The sequence below is a fragment of the Nomascus leucogenys genome, chromosome 16 (genome assembly GCF_006542625.1).
Source record: "Nomascus leucogenys isolate Asia chromosome 16, Asia_NLE_v1, whole genome shotgun sequence".
Classification (NCBI taxonomy): Eukaryota; Metazoa; Chordata; class Mammalia; order Primates; family Hylobatidae; genus Nomascus; species Nomascus leucogenys.
This window is the reverse complement of record NC_044396.1, coordinates 21,447,628-21,469,393: the sequence shown is the minus strand read 5'-3', so window position 1 is coordinate 21,469,393 and position 21,766 is coordinate 21,447,628. Positions and strand designations below refer to the sequence as shown.

The 21,766-nt window shown below is 38.4% G+C and overlaps 1 protein-coding gene and 1 pseudogene across 3 annotated transcripts in view; one reads left to right on the top strand and one right to left on the bottom strand.

Annotated features, from left to right (window-relative positions):
- The window catches only part of RMDN1 (regulator of microtubule dynamics 1), a 44,669-nt gene that overhangs the window by 16,604 nt on the left and 6,299 nt on the right, over positions 1-21,766 (bottom strand). For all 3 annotated transcript variants that reach the window (XR_004026142.1, XR_004026141.1, XM_003268269.4), the window contains exons 2-5: positions 20,751-20,868; positions 4,827-4,914; positions 2,742-2,901; positions 1,139-1,228 (exon numbers count right to left, since the gene is read on the bottom strand). Coding sequence is in view for 1 of the 3 variants with exons in the window: in XM_003268269.4 (XP_003268317.1) it covers positions 1,139-1,228; positions 2,742-2,901; positions 4,827-4,914; positions 20,751-20,868 (456 nt within the window). In the remaining 2 variants the exon portion in view is untranslated. The remainder of the gene's footprint in view (positions 1-1,138; positions 1,229-2,741; positions 2,902-4,826; positions 4,915-20,750; positions 20,869-21,766) is intronic.
- LOC100581722 lies at positions 17,349-18,825 on the top strand (annotated as a pseudogene).

Below are 21,766 nucleotides of genomic sequence, written 5' to 3'. Positions count from 1 at the left end.
AATATGCTAGTATTTTTGTGGTAGTTTTTTTTTTTTTTTGAGACAATGAAGTTCATCCATGTTAAGAAATATACAGACTCCTATGCAATTCTTAGCACCTAACAGCTTACTATAAATAATTAACTTTGGGGGAAAATATTTTAAATAAGACACACATACAATACACACACAGATATCAATCTTAAATAGAATTATTACTATAAGGAGTGGTGTGTCAATTGTGTTAAAGACTGTTACACTGGACCACGCTTTCCATATTCAGGAGCTTGTGTCAATGGTCCTCTCCCACAGAAACTGGGCTTGCCCTTGTGACTTGTTTAGATTAACAGGATATTATCAAGTGTGATGCAAGCAGAGGCTTGCTAGAAGTTTGCACATTGGATCTTTTCCCATGGAACACTCATTCTTGGAAGCCAACTACCATGCTATAATGAAGGTTGAGCTAGACAACTAAGTGATAAAAAAACAAGTGAGGAGAAACTCTCATAGGTGAGAAGCCATCTTGGACACTGTAGTCTCAGCTGAGGGCCCAGGTGAATGCAGCTGTCTAAATGACCTCAGCTATACCAAGCAATATAGAAGTGCCACTGTGCTCAGTTAACCCACAGAATTGCAAGAAATAACAAACTGTCAGCTGGGCACAGTGGCTCACACCTATAATCCCAGCACTTTGAAAGGCCGAGGCAGGTGGATCACCTGATGTCAGGAGTTTGAGACCAGCCTGGCCAAAATGGTGAAACCCCGCCTCTACTAAAAACAAAAATTAGCCAGATGTGATGGTGTGCACCTGTAATCCCAGCTACTCGGGAGGCTGAGGCAGGAGAATTGCTTGAACCCATGAGGTGGAGGTTGTAGTGAGCTGAGATAGCACCATTGCACTCTAGCCTGGATGACAAGAGCGAAACTCCCGTCTCAAAAAAAAAAAAAAGAAATAACAAACTGTCATGGCTCTACTCCACTGTTATCATAGGTGGTTTGAAATACAGCAATAGATAATGAAAACAAAAATCTATTCAGAAAAATTTGACTTCACTGTTATCATAGGTGGTTTGAAATACAGCAATAGATAATGAAAACAAAAATCTATTCACAAAAATTTGACTTTTAAAACTCATGAATTTGAATAATTCATCAGTACCTCAAAATGCTCCTTGATGATATATGCATTTGCAATTTTAGCCTTGATGCCTTCATAATCTCCAACATCACTAAGGCAGATTGCATACCACTGAAAATTTAAAAAAAGTGTAAGAACAATAATATTCTTAATATTCCATTCAATACAAGGTAAAACTGTATAATATTCTTCGATAGTCATTCTCATCCAACAAAAAGTTACTGAGCATAAAAACTGTATTAAGTGTAATGGAATATTTAAAGAAAAGTGGACATGGCCCTCTAGAAACTCAGGAATAGGGTTGGGCGCAGTGGCTCATGCCTGTAACAGTACTTTGGGAGGCTGAGGTGGGTGGATCACCTGAGGTCAGGAGTTTGAGGCCCTGGCCAACATGGTGAAACCTTATCTCTATTAAAAATACAAAAATTAGCTGGGCATGGTAGCGTGTGCCTGTAATCCCAGCTACTTGGGAGGCTGAGGCAGAAGAATCACTTGAACCCAGGAGATGCAGGTTGCAGTGAGCCAAGATCACACCACTGTACTCCAGCCTGGACAACAGAATGAGACTATGTCTAAAACAAAACAAAACAAAACAAAAAAACCTCAGGGATAGGACATGTTTATAGAGAACTATAATACAAGGTAGAAAGTGTGAATTTTCCAAGAAAGTTACCAACACAATGAGATAATGGTTCATGTTTATGGTCTATCAATTTAGAAGAATATGTAATTGAATGTTTTATTTTCTCATTCTCTTTTCTTGGAGTTCCATCTACTCTCACACTGCATTGTTACAGTAAGAACAGCCACAATGTCAACTGTGACCTTGTCTCCACAGCCACAGTTGGACAGCAGACCCAAACTGAGATGACCTGAGTTTCTTTCCCAAGAAATGAATCTAAAATAGCCACACTTCAAAACCCCAGGTGCTGTGGAAAGTCACAAGACTTAGGATAAGGAGAAAAAAAATGTCTGCAATGAAAAAGATTTTCAGGTAACAGCAGAGTAGAGAAACAATTAATGAAGCCTCAGAGCAATCAAGCCTATTTTTTCCCAAGGTCCAACTTCACCCTGCCTTTGGGTTCTATGAAGTCCAACAATCCAGAAGGCTAACGACCACCTCGTCTCCCTGTACGATTTACTGAAAAACATTGTTGTGAACCAACAAGAAATCCTGAAAGCAGCTGAGTTACAGGTGAAAAGTCATTCTAGGTCTCAGTTGTCTAGCTGTTATATTCCTACCTCTAAATAAAACAGAAATATAACGTGAGGAAAATGAGAAAACATCGGTGAAGCGCTTATATTACTAAGAATATAGATATAGGTAATTCATGAAATTACTAAACTCCTGTTTAAAAATAAGCATTCACAAAAGTAATTTATCAAATACATATGAAGTTAGACCAAATGTTTACAAAAACAAAGACTTCTTTTTGAAAAACTTATAAAAATAACTATCTTCCCTACTTCTTTAAAATAGACAAATATCCTTAAGATATAAGATTAATAAAAAGAAAAAAACTTAAAATGGAGAAATTGTTCTTCCAATGTAAATTAGAGATAATAGAAAAATATAGAAAATGTACCTCTGAGTACATGGTAATAGCTTAGTTAAGCAACTGACCTTATGAGCTGCAAAACTTGATTCATTTTTTTCTAGTGCTCTTTTTGCATACTCTAGGGCTTCATACACCAATAGCTTTTTCTCCTCTTCTGAGGTTCTGCTAAGCTGAGCTACATCACGTGATGCCCGTGCCAAACGCCACAGTAACTCTGCATCTTCACTAATTTGAAATAAAATATAAAACAACCATTTTAGCTCACATTTAAAAATTGTTAAGGGTTACATTACTAATGAATACATTATGGTCTTTCAGCTTAGGAAGCTAGCAACATGATATCAAAAGCCATTAGTAATAATGCTAAATTTATTATTTTCTTTAATATAAAACTTTTATTTGCTAAAATTTCCTATAAAAATGTCTAATATTCATAAATATTAACTTACCTCTAGTATCTAAAATACTGACTTCAAAAATATCTTTGCATTCAAATTCTCTGAACATTTGCCCTACAAAACTCAACATATTAATTTGAGGCTTGGCCTCACTGGCACTGTGTTTCAAATAGCTCACTCAGTAGTTCATACAGTATCATAAAATACATAAATTTTATAGACAGGGTCATGTTCTAAAAATACAAAACTGTTGAATCCCTAGTCTCAAATACAGCACCTGACACAAAATAGTTTTTGACAATTATTTGCTAATGAATGAATGGTTGAATATAATGTAATCTCAAAATAAATCCTGTTTGAATACCATGCCATGATGCATGGGTTACTTCAAGTAAGAGCACTGGATTCTTTGAAGAACTGCCATTTCCATATAATGATATAAGAAATCGTTAATAAATTATTAACCACCACAACTGACAGAAATAATTGTAAAAATTAAATTCCGCCAGGCACGGCGGCCGACGCCTGTAATCCCAGCACTTTGGGAGGCCGAGGCGGGTAGATCACCTGAGGTCAGGAGTTCGAAACCAGCCTGAACAATATGGACTAAAAATACAAAATTAGCCAGGTGTGGTGGCACATGCCTGTAATCCCAGCTACTCGGGAGGCTGAGCCAGAAGAATCACTTGAACCCGGGGGGTAGAGGTTGCAGTGAGCCAAGATTGTGCCATTGCACTCCAGCTTGGCAACAAGAGCAAAAAACTATCTCAAAACAATACAATACAATACAATACAATACAATACAATACAATACAATACAATACAATACAATACATTGCCTTTAATCCTAACTTTGTATTTTTTTAACAAAAAATAAAAATTTGAAACTAAAGGTTCCTTTAATTAAGATAGTTATTATTCAATGAATATGGAGTAACTACCTTACAGCTTATTTTTCAGGTTATCAATGAAATGACAATAAAATGCCAAACCAGCCACCTTGAATTACTGAGGGGAGAATGGAGAAGAAAAGATCAATTCTGTAGATATTTAGAAAGTAACATTGATGGTTCCTGGGGAGAAAACTGGTTTTGAAAATCTAAAAAAGGCAGATGAAAATGACTCAATATTTTTAGTTTAGGAGATGAGGTAGATTAGTGATCTAGAAATGCTATTTAGCCATATGACTTACTTTATAGGGTTGAGTCTTTCTCTCACTCCACACTCCTCCCAGAAATGAGTACACACTGATATTCTACACTAAACATACAATCTAATACTAAAAATAGAAAAAGGGGGTATTTTTGGTTTCTCTGAAAGACTGTCCTTCTAAAGTAATACACAGTTACCACTCAATGGTGGCATGCAACATCCTACATCTCAATGAATTCATTTAATCTATACCAATAAAAAATTACTTTAAAAGAAAAGGAATGAGAAATATACAATATAGCTAGAAGGGATAAACATATATTCAATAACTATCCTGTATCATCTAAAGCAAAATGGAAAAATCAAAAAAAAGTCAACATTCCACTAGAGTTAGTAACACCTTTTCTAAATCAATGAGATACATGCAGCATTTAACATAAGAAACAAATAGTATATTATAAATTAAACTCTAAGAAATATTTTGAAGTAAAAACTACAATAATCAATTTTTAAAACCTCAAGCACTAAGGGTCATTCTAATTGTTAAATAACAAAAAGTTTGAGGAAACCACAAGCCTAGGCCTATCCTATATTGCTTACCTTTCCTTGTATTGGGTTAGCAACTGATAAAGTTTTTCTGTTTCTCCGCTTTCATACAGGTAGTCTGCTTGTTCAAGTATTTCTTCAACTTCAAAGATTATAAAGGAGAAAAGACACAATAAAATACGTCTTCCCAAGTCAGATGACAGTAATTCAAAGAAACATAAACACTTCTATATATAAGCAAATGAAATAAGATACAGAAATGACCTATAATGAAACAGCAGAAATTAGGAAGAACCTAGATGGAAATAAAGTAGAAATAAGCGTAACACTATCATAAAAAATAATTTATTGAAATCATGGGAAATAAAAAATTAGAAAACTTATTCTGGTACTAAATATGAAACACTAACAATAAATATAACACTAACGATAGCTGATGAGCTAAAATAATTCCAAAAACTCTCATAATATTTTAAGAAAGTTTACTTATCTGTGTTGGGCCAGATTCAAAGCTGTCCTGGGCTCCATGTGGCCTATGGGCCGCAGGTTGGACAAGCTTGCTCTACACAGTCTTTCTTGTTGCTACTTTTAACCACCATCCATTGTAGAAAATAAAAGTCATCTACTTGCAGCACTGAATGTTAGTAATTTGCATGAACCAAACCACACTGTTTTAATAAATTCTCTTCATATAGAGATGTTGTTCAAAGGGTCAGAGCTGTCATCAGAAATTTAGATGAACTTAACTACACACTGAATCTGGAACTTACTGACACTATGCTCTGACTGACTCTTAAAACTAATTTATATATGACTACAAAATACATAAACATTATTGACAGCGTAGTGCCCTAAGAAAACTATCTACTTAATGAAAAAACAGAATTTCAGGAAATTCCAATTATTACTCAGAAAAATGTACATTTAATTTTGTCTTGTATAAGGGTACTGTACCACTTAGTCCTAAGCCAACATTCCAATGTGTATACACTTGGTATACTTTAATTAATCACGGTATACTTGAGGTTAAAAGGGTTTCTTGGCTGGGCACGGTGGCTCACACCCGTAATCCTAGCACTTTGGGAGGCTGAGGTGGGAGGATCACCAGGTCAGGAGTTTGAGACCAGCCTAGCCAACATGGTGAAACCCCGTCTCTACTAAAAATACAAAAATTAGCTGGGTGTGATGGCATGTGCCTGTAATCCCAGCTACTTGGGAGGCTGAGGCAGAAGAATCACTTGAATCCGGGAAGCAGAGGTTGCAGTGAGCCACAGCCATGATCGCTCCACTGCACTCCAGCCTGGGCGATAGAGCAAGACTCTGTCTCAAAAAAAAAAAAAGGGGGGTGGGGGGTGTTCTTAAGTTTTTAAAAATTTAGCAGAAAGAAAAAAAAACATGAAATTTGTGATGCAATTGTGTTTTTAAGTTAACATCATAATGTAATAATTATACTAGTTAAGAAATTAAATGACAACAGCAAAAAAATAAAAACCTAAAATTAAATAAAGATTATTTTTCTCAGTAATCCCACTTCATTCTGATTAGGTGTTGTAAAGTTTAATAATATTCATATGGCTGGTTAATTTTTAAAATTTTGCTTCCACCCTATTCTATATTTTTATCGGATAAGTGGCTGAATCACAAAGTTTGTGTTTTAACAACCCAAAGGATAAGTAGTAGTCTTTATTCTTTAGTTGATATTTACGGTAGGTAGAATAATGGCCCCCAAAGATGCCCCAATCTTAATCCCTGGAATCTGTCTGAATGTTTGGTTACATGTCAACAGTGAACTGTAGATAGAATTAAGGCTGTTAATCAGCTAATATTAAAACAGGAAATTATCCTGGATTACCCAGGCAGGCCCAATATAATTACAAGAGTCCTTAAAAGTGAAAGAGGAAGGCAAAAGTCAGAGGAGTGTCAATGGAAACGAGGTCAGAATGATGATTTGATGGTGGTTCTGAACATGGAGGAAGACGCCTTCAGCCAAAGAATGCAGAAAGCCTACAGACGCTGAAAAAAGCAAAGAGAAGGAATATTCCCTGGGGTCTCTGGAATGCAGCTCTCCCAATGCTGATTTTAGCCAGTCAGACCCATTTTTGGCTTCTGAACGGCAAGATACAGAACTACAGAACCCTAAGATAATAAATTTGTGTTGTTTAAGTCACCGAGCTTGTCACAGCAGTGAAAGAAAATTAATATTAAATATATTGATCTGGCATATTTGAATGTGTACATAGTATGTATAAGTAAAAAAGTTACTTTTAAATCTATTCATTGATTATTCTCTGACTTACTAAAAAGACTGATTACTGTCTTTAACATGATCTAGGAATTCTAAATCACATTACTCATGCGATTAAAAATGTAGAAACTGTCAGCCAGGCATGGCAGCTCACGCCTATAATCCCAACACTTTGGGAGGCTGAGGCAGAAGGATCACTTGACCCCAGAAGTTCAAGACCAGCTTGGGCAAGATGGCAAGACGCCATCTCTGTAAAAAAAAAAAAAAAAAAAGTAGACATTTAGTGAATAATCTAAATCTTTTTTGTGTGCATTCTTTTATAATCTCTCAAATCACTTAGCTCCAAATTCTTAATTACATAACTACTATAAGCTATAATATAATGGCTGTAAATATATATATATTTATTTATTTATTTGAGACGGAGTCTCACTCTGTCGCCAGGCTAGAGTGCAGCGGCACTATCTCGGCTCACTGCAACCTCCGCCTCCCAAGTTCAAGCGATTCTCCTACCTCAGCCTCCTGAGTAGCTGGGACTACAGGTGCGCACCACCACGCCCAGCTAATTTTTTGTATTTTTAGTAGAGACAGGGTTTCACCATGTTGGCCAGGATGGCCTTGATGTCTTGACCTCGTGATCTGCACTGCAAAAATCAATGTATGATTTTTCTAAAATCATACACTGTACAATTTATAAGAAAAAAGTACACTTCCTATGGTACTACAGACTGACATAGTCACTCGGGTGAGAGCTTGTAGACAACTCCACATATCTGCAAATCAGTTGTTTTCTAACCTAACATTTTATACTATTTTGAAAATATTTAAAACTAAGTTACATTACTAACATAAAGACGATATTCTATAAAACAGACTAAACTTTTAACGTAAATTATTTTCAACTTAATAAGCAAATATTCTAAGATGAAATAAGATGTCAATTCACCTAAAACTGTATAGTGAAATCTTAAATGTAACATAAAATAGATATGTGCAAGATCATAATAATTAGAATTTTTTAAAGAAATGCCAATGATGTGACCTCCTACATATATGTTAGTAAACTTTGATTTTCTACTTTTCTCGCTGACTGTACTCTAGCCATGTGAGCAGTGTCAAGACAAGAATACTCCTCTGGCAAGATAAACAGCTATATTCCTGAGGTTTCTCTATATAAGACTTAAGAAGCAGAAAATCTGAATATCTAGATTCAAGCCCCTAAGTAGCAGTAACATCATCAAAGTTTAAGGCAATTCTTTCATACCAATAATACTGTGTCTCAGCAATACCAGAAACAGTGCAACCAAAAATGCACTGAAGTACAACAAATAACTACATACAAAGGAACACTGATCTCAGTTCTGTAGGTTCATCAATAAAGAGGAATTTTGAAAATATATATGAAAACACAAGTGAAGTGATAAAGAACCTTTAATGACTGTGACAAAAACAGAAAAGAAATTTTAAAAAACACACAAAAACAAACTAAAAAATAAAAAAGAACCTTTAAGTTGGGCACTTGTAATTATCTTTTAAGCATTTTACACATGAGCTTTCATATGCACAAAGAGTACTATGAATGTATTAGCATACCTTTCTTCAAGGGGCTTTAAATTTTGTCTATTTTAAGGAGGTAATGAGGCCAAGCGTGGTGGCTCACACTTACAATCCTAGCACTTTGGAAAGCCAAGGCGGGTGGATTACCTGAGGTCAGGAGTTCAGGACCATCCTGGCCAACATGGTGAAACCCCATCTCTGCTAAAAATAAAAAATCAGCCGGTCATGGTGGCGAGTGCCTGTGATCCCAGCTACTTGGGACATTGAGGCAGGGAAATCGCTGGAACCCAGAAGGCAGAAGTTGCAGTGAAATGAGATCGCACCAATGCACTCCAGCCTGGGGAACAGAGCAAGACTCCGCCTCAATAATAATAATAATAATAATAATAATAAAGAGATAATGAAACGTCCCTACAGAAGTGCTTCAGTTCCTGATAACAAGTGGGTATCTGGTACCACCTTGTGATAAATATAGACATAACCATTTTAAAAGTCATCCTATAATCCCATCCAACTAAAATGTCAATGATATTTATGCCCTTAAACTTCAACTCATTTCCAAAAAACTCCCACTTCAGAATATAACTTAGTTCCAGAAAATGGAGGAAGAAAAAGCTTTTAAATTGGCTTTGAATAAGCATAAAGCAGATCAAAAAAGAATTAAGCAGAAATTTTGAAGCATGGAATTATTTGAAGACCAATTCCTTAAAAAAAAAAAAAACAGCAAATGGAAGAGATATAGGACGAAGAAAAACTTGTAAGGGCCAGTGAAGTTATATTTTTATAGAAATATACGGATCATTTTCCAGGATAAAAAAAAAGTGTTTCTATGTTTTTCAATTAACCTTTTTTCAAGGGCTATGGTCTGTAGTCTCACAAATTATATAAACATGCCGATCAACTAATTATAGAGTGATTTTTTTGTTGTTTTAAGAAAATAAAGCTATTGCATTACGGAGAACAACAGGGAGGTTCCTCAAAAACTAAAAATGGAACTACCATATGATCCAGCAATCCCACTTTTGGATGTATATCCAAAGGACCTGAAATCAGTATGTCAAAGAGATATTTGTACTGCCACATTCACTAAAGCATTAGTCACAATAGTCACGCCTTAGGAAACAACCTAAGTGCCCGTTAATAGATGAATGGATTAAACAGAAAAAGTAGCACACATACACAAATGGATTATTTAGCTTTAAAAGAAGAAAATTCTGTCATTCTGTCATTTGTAAGAATGTGGATGAACATTATATTAAGTGGAGGACATTACGTTAAGTGAAATTAGCCAGGTACAGAAAGACAAATATAGGTTGAACATCTCTAATCTAATCTGAAAATCCAGAATTTGAAATGTTTCAAAATCCAAAACTTTGTGAGAGCCAACATGATGCCACAAGTAGAAAATTCCACACCTGACCACTTTTACTTTTTGCTTGTTCAGTGTACATGAACTTTGTTTCATGCACAAAGTTATTTAAAATCTGGTATAAAATTACCTTCAGGTTATGTGCATAAGATATAAATGCAACATAAATAAATTCTATGTTCAGACTTGGGTCCCATTCCTAAGACATCTCATTAGGTATATGCAAATATTCCAAAATCCAGAACAATCCAAAATCAGAAACACTTCTAGTCCCAAGCAGTTTGGACAAGGGATACTCAGCCTACACTATATGATCTCACTTATATGTGGAATCTAAAAAAGTCAAACTCACATAGGTAGAGAGTAGAATGGCGGTTACCAGAGGCTGGGGTTGAGTGGCAGGAGGGAATGGGGTGATGTTGGTCAAATGGTACCAAGTTTCAGTTAGACAGGAGGAATAAGGTTTAGAGATCTGCTGCACAGCATGATAACCATAGTTAATAATAATGTATTATGTATTTAGAAATTGCTAATGGAATAGACTACAGAACTCCACAGCTTAGCTCACTTAAGAGGTAGAAAAGAGAATGCCGGAAAGTGGCATAAAAACTTGTTGAGGCCGGGTGCAGTGGCTCATGCCTGTAATCCCAGCATTTTGGGAGGCTGGGGTGGGCAGCTCACTCGAGGCAAGGAATTTGAGGCCAGCCTGGCCAACGTGGCGAAACCCCGTCTCTACCCAAAATACAAAAATTAGCTGGGCATGGTGACACTTGCCTGTAGTCCTAGCTACTAGGGAGGCTGAGGCAGGAGGATTGCCTGAGTCCAGGAGGTTGAGGCTGCAATGAGCTGTGATCATGCCACTGCACTTCAGCCTGGGTGACAGCAAGACTCTGTCTCAAAAAACAAAAGCTTGTTAAGTGTGAAAGAAACCAGTGATCATTTAACTCCCTCACCCTCCCCTACTGCAGCTATAAAGGCCTCATCCAACTTGTGCAGGTCTCATAGAGGCCTAGGACCTTAAAATGTTATTTTTAACTTAACAAATATCAGCTGGCTGTGGTGGCTCATGCCTGTAATTCCAGACTTTGGGGTGGGCGGATCACTTGAGGTTCAAGACCAGCCCGGCCAACATGGTGAAACTCCATCTCTTCTAAAAATACAAAAATTACCTGGGCATCATGGCATATGTGTATAATCCCAGCTACTTGGGAGGCTGAGGTGGGAGGATCACTTGAACCCAGGAGGCAGAGGTTGCAGTGAGCTGAGATCGCACCTCCACACTCTAGCCTCAGTGACACAGCGAGACTCTGTCTCAAAAAATAAAAATAAAAATAAACAAATATGTAGTAACTTTTTATGTCCTCAAGACACTTTTGAAAAACTAGAGGAGCCAAGATGGCTGACTAGGCACAGCCAGGAAGACAAGACATTCTCCCACTGAGAGAGACCATCATCAAGTAGACTGGCACATGCTGAACAGATATTCAGGAAGAAGACATTGAGAGTGGATATGGGGAGGACACAGACCCTGAATCTGAAAAAGGAGGAAGCTGGGAACCCTGCATGGGGTTGCCAAGCACCAAGACTCATTCCTGGCACCTAAGGGTAAGTTAAACTGGTGTGGAGGGGCCCACTCTCATCACAGACCTTAGAGACCCTAAGACCCCTCCGAGACATTTGAAATGGCAGGGAGAACTACCTGGAGAGCTGCCAGAGACAGAACTCTAGTCTGTGTGGAGAACAGAGGGTTTAGCATGGGGACAGCTACAGTGCAGCATGGCCATGGGTATCCATTCCCCAAGGCCACCATACTCCTCTAGGTGGTCTTAACCTTTATTAGCAGCCAGATACGGAGAGAGCAGGGCTGTCTTGTGCATGGAATGGGGCCTGTCTCATCTGAACATCCCTGTCTGCCCGCCTCTCTCAGGGTCCCTGCCTGGCCGCACCCATAGGCAGCACAGCCTCAGCTGTCCTGGTGAAACACTTGCCAGTGGCCCCCACCTTCCCAAGGGAGGACTTTTGAAGATGGACCCCCACAGATGCACACCCACTCAGAGCCTCTGCCCACTGCCTTGCCAGCATGCACACATACAACATGCAAACTTAGGAAAGGCAGAGAACCCCTACAAGATAGTATATAAAACAACCATCCTCAAGACACATAGTCATCAGATTTTCCAAGGTCCACATGAAAGAAAAACTCTTGAAGACAGCTAGAGAGAAGCAGCAGGTCACCTACTATGGAAATCCCATCAGGTTAACAGTGGACTTTTTAGTAGAAGCCTTATGAGCCAGAAGAGACTAGGGAACTATATTCAACATCCTTAAAGAAAAAAAATTCCAACCAAGAATTTCATATCCAGCTAAACTAAGTTTTATAAGCAAAAGAGAAATAGAATCCTTTTCAGACAAGCAAATGCTAAGGGAATTTCTTACCATCAGACCTGCCTTACAAGAGGTCCTTAAAGGAGTGCGAAACATGGAAATGAAAGACCAATACTTGCCACCACAAAAACACACTTAAGTTCACAGCTCACTGACACTGTAAAGCAACTATACAATCAACTTCACATAACAACTAGCTAACCACATGATGACAGGATTAAATTCTCACATATTAGTATGGACCTTGAATGTATACAGGCTGAATGCCCCACTTAAATGACACAGAGTGGCAAGTTGGATAATGATGTATAACCCAATTGCATGCTGTCTTCAAGAGACCCATCTCACATGCAATGATGCCCACAGGCTCAAAGAAAAGGAATGGAGAAACATCAAGCAAATGGAAAACAAAAAAGAGCAGAGGCTGCTATTCTTATTTCAGAGAAAACAGATGTTAAATCATCAATGATAAAAAAGGACAAAGAAGAACACTACACAATGATAAAGAGTTCAATTAAACATGAAGACAACTATCCTAAATATATATACAATTAGCATTGGAGCACGTGGATTAATAAAACAAGTTCTTAGAGACCTACAAAGAGACTTAGATAACCACACCATAATACTAAGAGACTTCAACACTCCATTGACAGTGCTACACATATCATTAAGGCAGAAAACTAACAAAAATATTCAGGATCTAAAGTTGACACTTAATCAAATGGACATTAACAGACATCTACAAGGTACCCTACCCAAGAACAATAGAATGTACATTCTTCTCACCTGCGCATGGCACATACTCTAAGATAGGCCACATGCTTGGCCATAAAGCAATTCTGAACAAAATTAAGAAAAAAACTGAAATCAAACCAAGCACTCTCTCAGATCACAGCTCAATAAAAATAGAAATCAAGATCAAGATCTCTCAAAGCCATACAATTACACGGAAATTAAACAATTTGCTCCTGCATGACTTCTGGGTAAACAATGAAATTAAAGAAGAAATCAAAGACTTCTTTGAAATTAATGAAAACAAAGATTTACCATCCCAGAATCTGTGAGACACAGCTAAAGCAATTTACAGATTCCTATTTGTTATTCCTATCAAACTACCAACATCATCTTTCACAGAATTACAAAAAACTATTCTAAAACTTGTATGGAACCAAAAAAGACCCCAAATAGCCAAGGCAATCCTAGGCAAAAATAACAAAGCTGTAGGCATCACACTACCTGACTTCAAACTATACTACAAGACAGTAACCCAAACGGCATTATATTGATACAGAAACTGACACATAGGCCATGGAACAGGTTAGAGAACTCAGAAATAAAGCTGCACAGCTACAACTATCTGATCTTCAATAAAGCTGACCATAACAAGCAATGGAGAAAAGAATCCCTATTCAATAAATGGTGCTGGGATAACTGCCTAGCCATATGCAGAAGATAGAAACTAGACCCCTTTCTTTCACCGTATACAAAATCAACTCAAAATGGATTAAAGACTTAAATATAAGACCTACAACTATAAAAACCTAGAAGAAAACCTAGGAAACACCATTCTGGACATAGGCCTTGGCAAAGATTTCATGGCAAAGTCTCCAAAAGCAATTCTAACAAAAACAGAAATAGGTAAGTGGGACCTAATTAAAGAGCTTCTATACAGCAAAAGAAACTATCAACAGGTTTCTTAAACAGACAACCTACTGAATGAAAGAAAACATTTGCAAACTGTGCATCTGACAAAGGCCTAATATCCAGAATCTATAGGGAACTTAAACAATTGAACAAGCAAAAAACAATCCCACAAAAAATGGGCAAAAGACATGAACACTTCTCAAAAGAAGACATACAAGCAGCAGCCAATAAACATGAAAAAATGTTTCACATCACTAATCATCACAGAAATGTAAATCAAAACCACAATGAGATACCATCTCGTACCAGTTAGAATGGCTATTCTTAAAACGTCAAAAAAAAAAAAAAAAACGGATGCTGGTGAGGTTGTGGAGAAAAGGGAATACTCATACACTGCTGGTGGGAATATGAATTAGTTCAGCCACCATAGAAAGCAGTTTGGAGATTTCTTAAAAAAACTTAAAACAGAACCACCATTTGATCCACCAATCCCACTACCGAGAATATACCCAAAGAAAAACAAATTGTTCTACCAAAGTGACACACACATCCTTAAGTTCATCACTGCACTGTTCACATTAGCAAACACATGCAATCAACTGAGATGCCCATCAATGGTGAACTGGATAAAGAAAATGTGTTCCATACACACCATGGAATACTATAAAGCCATTTAAAAAAAACCCAAATCACTTCCATTGCTACAACATGGATGCAGCTGCAGGCCATTATCCCAAGCAAATTAATATGGGAACAGAAAACCAAATACTGCATGTTCTCACTTGTGACTGGGCGCTAAACACTGAGTACACATGGACACAAAGACGAGAACAATAGACACTGGGGCCTCCTAGAATGGGGAGGGCAGGAGGTAGGCGAATGTCAAAAAGCTACCTACTGGGTACAATGCTCACTACCTAGGTGACAAAATCACTTGTACACCGAATTCCAGCAACACATAATTTACCCACGTAACAAACCTGCATGTGTACCCTCTGAATCTAAAATAAAAGTTGGAAAAAAAGAAAAAAGAAAAAAATGGACTATGATAAAGCCAAAAGTAATTCTGGTTTTCCCTTTCAAAGTACTGAATTTTGTTACTTCAGAAAGCACTACATCTTTACAATCATTTCTATAATGCTGCCAAAATACACTGAAACTAAATGTGATAGATTCGAAGAATAGAGATAAGGAGCTGAGTGTCGTGGCTTATGCCTGTAATCTCAGCACTTTGGGAGGCTGAGGCAGGTGGATTACTTGAGCCCAGGAGTTCAAGACCAGCCCAGACAACATGGTGAAACCTCGTCTCTACAAAAAATACAAAAATTAGGCAGGCATGGTGGTGTGCATCTGTAGTCTCAGCTACTCGTGAGGCTGAGGTGGGAGAATCACCTGGGCCCGGGGAGGTTGAGGCTGCAGTGAGTTGTGATCACGCCACTGTGGCCTAAGCATCAGAGTGAGACTCTGTCTCAAAAAAAAAGAAAAGTTCTAATCTCCACTCTAACATTTTGACTTTCAAGAAGTTTAACTCTGTGAGCTTCTTTTCAAAAATTATTATAATGTGATAAGATAATAAGACTTGTCCTAACTATTTTATAAGGCTGCTGTGAGAATTAAAGTCTGGGTTGCTTTAAAAAGATGAATTATTTTAAGTATCTGCCAAAATATCTCATTCAGCCAGCAACAAAACCAAGTTCTCTGCTTTGTCCTTCTTCATAAATACATTAAAAAAAAAAAAAAAAAGAACAGTGCAGGGCTTCTCAATTATCTGCGTTTTTAAGGAAAAGATAATCATAGAGAAATGAAATCAATAGATAACTAGCAACCTTTAGATCACATTCTCAAATTCTTCTATCAGAAGTTTAATAAGACCATCTATTCAAAAACAAATCGCTGCTTCTTTCCCCAATCACCCTCTCCTTTATAATTAAAAAGTGAGGATTGTAAAAAACAAAAAAGCTTAACCCATTAATTTCTTCATACAATATTGCTCTAATATACAGAAATTTTGGCTCACAATTGGCTTAACTAATTTTTTTTTAACTGGCAAGTCTTTTTTTTTTTTTTTTTTGAGACAAGGTCTTGCTCCATTGCCCAGGCTGGAGTGCAGTGGTGAGATCATGGCTTACTGCAGCCTTGACCTCCTGGACTCAAGTGATCCTCCTGCCTCAGCCTCCTGTGTAGCTGGGACAAGCACGCATCACACACCCAGCTAATTGTCTGAATTTTTGTAGAGATGGGGGTCTCACTTTGTTGCCCACGCTGGTCTTAAACTCCCGGGCTCAAGTGATCCTCCTACCTCAGCCTCCCAAAGTGCTGGGATTACAGGCATGAGCCGCCATGCCCAGCCAAGTTTTAATATACGTTTACTTATCTATATTACGCCAATAGGAAATTGATGGATTTTTCTTTTCACTTTCAACTTGTTACTTACCAAGCAGCATTCTGTTTGTAAATAAAATCTATCTATCTCAAAGTACTAGGGCCTTTTGTTAACCAAATCAAGAAGAATATAACACCCCAGAATTTGTTTCATTTTGTCATTATAAAGCAGGGATTAGCAAACTTTTTCTGTAAAGATCCAGAGAATAAAATAGTTCAGGCTTTGTGAGCCATACATGGTCTCTGTAGCATGTTCTTTTTCTTCCCCCCAACTCTTCAAACTCAATCCTTTAAAAATGTAAAAGAATATTCTTCTTAGGTTAAGGGCTCTACAAAAATAGAAACTGTTAATAAAGCATCACTGAGGCAGCTCTAATTTCTAGGAAAAATATATATACATGATATTAGACTGACACGTAGACAAAGGCAGAAAATAATCTAGACCATAGCAACATTAGTTTCATTATCTATATAAAAATAACTAAGCTAGGCCAGGCGCGGTGGCTCATGCCTGTAATCCCAGCACTTTGGGAGGCCGAGGCGGCCAGATCATGAGGTCAGGAGTTTGAGATCAGCCTGACCAACATGGTGAAACCCTGTCTCTACTAAAAATACAAAAATTAGCTAGGTGTGGTGATATGTGCCTATAATCCCAGCTACTCAGGAGGCTGAGGCAGGAGAATGGCTGGAACCTGGAAGGCAGAGGTTGCAGTGAGCCGAGATTGCACCACTGCACTCCAGCCTGGGCAACAGAGCAAGACTCCATCTCAAAACAAAAACAAACAAACAAAAAACTAAGCTATTAACAAAATAACAAACAAAAATAACTTCAGAGATGCTGTAATGGTGAGCGTTTAGAACATTCCTGAGGACCTGGAGAAAACTTGTTGCTGAGAAGGATATTTTGAAGGTTTTGTTGGCTGAAAAAGGCATCTCTGGAATCACACTCCTAGATCTTTCTTGAAGACTTGAAAAGAATTAGATCAGGGCCATGGGGACACAGAAGGTCACCCCAGCTCTGATCATTGCCATCACAGTTGCTACAATCGGCTCTTTCCAATTTGGCTACAACACTGGACTCATCAATGCTCCTGAGATGATCATAAAGGAATTTATCAATAACATTTTGAGTGACCAGGCAAATATCCCTCCCTCTGAGATGTTGCTCATGTCCCTCTGGTCCTTGTCTGTGGCCATATTCTCCATTGTTGGTATGACTGGCTCCTTTTCTGTTAGACTCTTTGTCAACTACTTTGACAGGTGCAATTCAATGCTTATCGTCAACCTGTTGGCTGTCTCTGGTGGCTGCCTTACGGGATTGTGTAAAGTGGCCGAGTTGGTTGAAATGCTGATCCTGGGCTGCTTGGTTATTGGCCTCTTCTGTGGACTGCGCACAGGTTTTGTGCCCATGTACATTGGAGAGATCTCACCTACTGCCCTGCAGGGTACCTTTGGCACTCTCAACCAGCTGGGCATCGTCGGAATTCTGGTGGCCCAGATCTTTGATCTGGAATTCAAATTCATCCTTGGGTGTGAAGAGCTATGGCCGGTGCTATTGGGCTTTACCATCCTTCCAGCTATCCTACAAAGTGCAGCCCTTCCATTTTGCCCTGAAAGTCCCAGGTTTTTGCTCATTAACAGAAGAGGAGAATGCTAAGTAGATCCTCCAGCGGTTGTGGGGCACCCAGGATGTATCCCAAGACAACCAGGAGATGCAAGATGAAAGTGCAAGGATGTCACAAGAAAAGCAAGTCACCGTGCTGGAGCTCTTTAGAGTATCCAGCTACTGACAGCCAATCATCATTTCCATCGTGCTCCAGCTCTCTCGACAGCTCTCTGGAATCAATGCTGTGTTCTATTACTCAACAGGAATCTTCAAGGATGCAGGTGTTCAAGAGCCCATCTATGACACCATTGGTGCAGGTGTGTTTAATACTGTCTTCACTGTTTCCCTATTTCTGCTGGAAAGGGCAGGAAGAAGGACTCTGCATATGATAGGCCTTGGAGGGATGGCTTTTTCTTCCATGCTCATGACTGTTTGTTATTAAAAGATGAGTATAATGGGATGAGCTTTGTCTTTATCGGGGCTATCTTGGTCTTTGTGGCCTTTGAAATTGGACCAGGTCCCATTTCCTGGTTTACTGTGGCCGAACTCTTCAGCCAGGGCCCCCGCCCAGCTGCAACTGCAATGGCCGGCTGCTCCAACTGTACCTCCAACTTCTTAGTCAGACTGCTCTTCCCCTCTGCTGCTTATTATTTAGGAGCCTATGTTTTTATTATCTTCGCTGGCTTCCTCATCACCTTCTTGACCTTTACCTTCTTCAAAGTCCCTGAGACCCGTGGCAGGGCTTTTGAGGATATCACATAGGCCTTTGAAGGGCAGGCACATGGTGCAAATAGATCTGGGAAGGACGGCATCATGGAGGAACAGCATCCAGGCTGCTAAGGAGACCACCACCAATGTCTAAGTCATGCCTCCTTCCACCTCCCTCCCAGCATGGGAAAGCCACCTCTCCCTGAATGAAGGAGAGACCTCATCAGGATGAACCCAGGACTGCTTCTGAATGCTGCTACTTTCTTATCCCATGCACTCCATGCACACCTCAAGGCTGGGGTTTGTTGGATTTTCAATGGTTTTTAAAATATTTTATTTCCTGGACATTCTCTTCTGCTTAGGAGAGACCAAGTGAACCAACCTTCATTTCAGGAGGCACTGGCCACTTGGCATATGACAACTTTGCCAGCTTTTCCTTCCTTGGGTTCTAATATTGCTGCACTAGGGGATATAGGAGAGGATAAGTAAGGTGCAGTTCCCCCAACTGCAGACTTATCAGGAAGAAGATACACATATGAGTGTGGAAGGCAGAGGAGGTTTATGTAACAGCACCTTCCTCACTTCCATATAGCTCTAAAAGGCAAATTAACTTGAGTTTTATTTATTTTACCCTCTGGTTTAATTACATAATTTTTTAAGTTCTGGGATACAGGTGCAGAATGTGCAGGTTTGTTACATAGGTATACATGTCCCATGGTGGAAATATTTACTTTTTTAAGTGTAATTTTGCCAAATAATAAAAACAGAAGGAAATTGAGATTAGAGGGAGGTGTTTAAAGAGAGGTTATACAGTAGATTTCATGCTGGAGAGGTCAGCGTGCAATATGAAGAATTTAGGGAGAAATGTAGTTCATTATAGGAGGGTATATTATGTGGTGCCTGAGGTCTGCACATTACCTCTTAACAATTTCTGTCCTTCAGATGGAAACTCTTAAGTTTAATTTCTCATGAAAGTCGTATGGCTACATAATGAAGTTATTGATTTCCTTTGGAACTTTTTTCTTTAATAGTTTACATGTAGCAGTACTTGAAATCTAGGATTATTAACTAATATGGGCATTGTAGTTAATGGTGGTTGAGGGGTTCTGATTTTGAATGGAGTCAAGGGAAGGGAAAGTTATTTCTAGAAAGCTTGTTCCCCCTCACTGGACCAAAGAACTCCTCCTTGTAGGAGACTCATTACTTTTGAAGTAATCCCACCACCTATCTGGTGGGAGAGCCATCCAGATGAGAAACCTAAAATAATTGGTTCTTAGTAGAGATTCATTATTTCTCCATTTTGTTCTTTAGGAGATTTTAGGTGTTGATTTTCTGTTTTATTTTAACTCATATCTTTAAAGGAATTCCCCAAAGAATATTTATAGCTAACTCGGAATTTATAACCTCAGCTCCGGGATTTTTCTCTGAACGCTTATTATCTAAAGGTGTGTTGTTGCCTTTAGGGTCATGACATGCTTGTCTATGTCTGTTACCGTGTCACTGTGGTCCTATGCCAATTACCCTTAGGGGGTCTGAATCTTTCCAACAGACCATGTTTGAGATAGTATGAGTCAATGTACAGTGTAGCCCACACTTGAGAGGGTGAATATGTGTGCACTGTCCCTTTGCTCTGGATGGAAATAGGTTATTGTTGACTTATTTTTTGTGTTCCTACAGCCCCTTTTACATATGTTGCTTAATTTCTCTTTCCCTTCTTGGTGCTTACACATCTCAGACCGTTTAGCCAAACCCTTGCCAATAACAGTATCTTGGTTCTCAGTTCTCACTGTTTCCTCTGGTCACGGAGACTTCAAATAAAAATGCACATAGCTATGGAGTGGGGTTTAGCTGGAAAAGGTGACCTTCTTCCAACTTCACATCAACTTCTGGCTCCTCAAACAGTAGGTTGGCAGTTAGGCAGGAAAGTTGTTTTCCCATTTCTCACTGAGCAGATTGTGAATATTTCCATATGGATTTTCTATTATTAACATTACCCTGATTCTTTGTTTTAAAATAAAAATTCTGAATGTATACACACAAAAAAACTCTAAATGTTCCATATGTCGAATTTATGCTTACCTTTGGCTGTGGCATGAACCACAGCAGCCTGAGAGATAACCTGGTAAGTTTCAAAACCCAAATAAGACAAAGCTGAGAGTAAAAGGCCTCTTTTGAAAGTTCCTGGGTTTCCCATTACCTATGGAAACAATTATGTTAAGAGTTACAAACTTTGAAAATTTGAAGGTACTGCTACCCCAAGCAAAAATTACACGAATTTTCTCCCACCCCCAAAGCAATCGATCATAATACTGGAAGCTTAAAAATTACATCATCAAAATCTTTAGTAAAACTATCTCAAAGCGTATCTTATGAAGAAAAAGATAGCGCCTGGAGTCGTAGCTCATCTAAAAATCACACTCCTGCTGGAAAGGAAGAGCTACAACTTATTTGCAAATGCATGGATATCGCAAATTGTATGAAGTAAAATATGAGACACCAACACATAATAAAAATGAATCTTACAGACAAGATTAAGAATATCATATATAGTAATTACTACATATAAAAAATGCACATGGCTAACTTTTAAATTTTTTTGTAGAGACAGGGTCTCACTGTGTTGCCCAGGCTGGTTTCAAACCCCTGGACTCAAGCAATCCTTCTGCCTCGGCTTCCCAAAGTGCTGGGATTACAGGCTGAGCCAAGGGGCCAGGCCTAAAATGGGACTTCAAATTCATCATTGTTCTAATTTGAAAACTTAAGGCTAACTAGTTTCATACTTAGAACTCCTCCCATCTCTCTGCCTATATTATCTATCGCCTCCCCATTTGGTTATAAACTTCCAAGGAAAGGGAATATGCCAAATTTTAACCACCCCTCCCCACCATCAGTCCCATAATAATTCTGAAAGATTTTAACTGAGCAGTTAAAAATTTGAGTTTAAAATAATGAAACACCTAGTTCATGTGAAATATATCATATGCACTAATGCCATTCCCCAATTCCCTGACAAGAATAAACAGAGGCCCACGAGCAGTCTAACAGAAATACCCGAACTGAGACTACAACATGCCGACGACCTTCACTGACGTTAT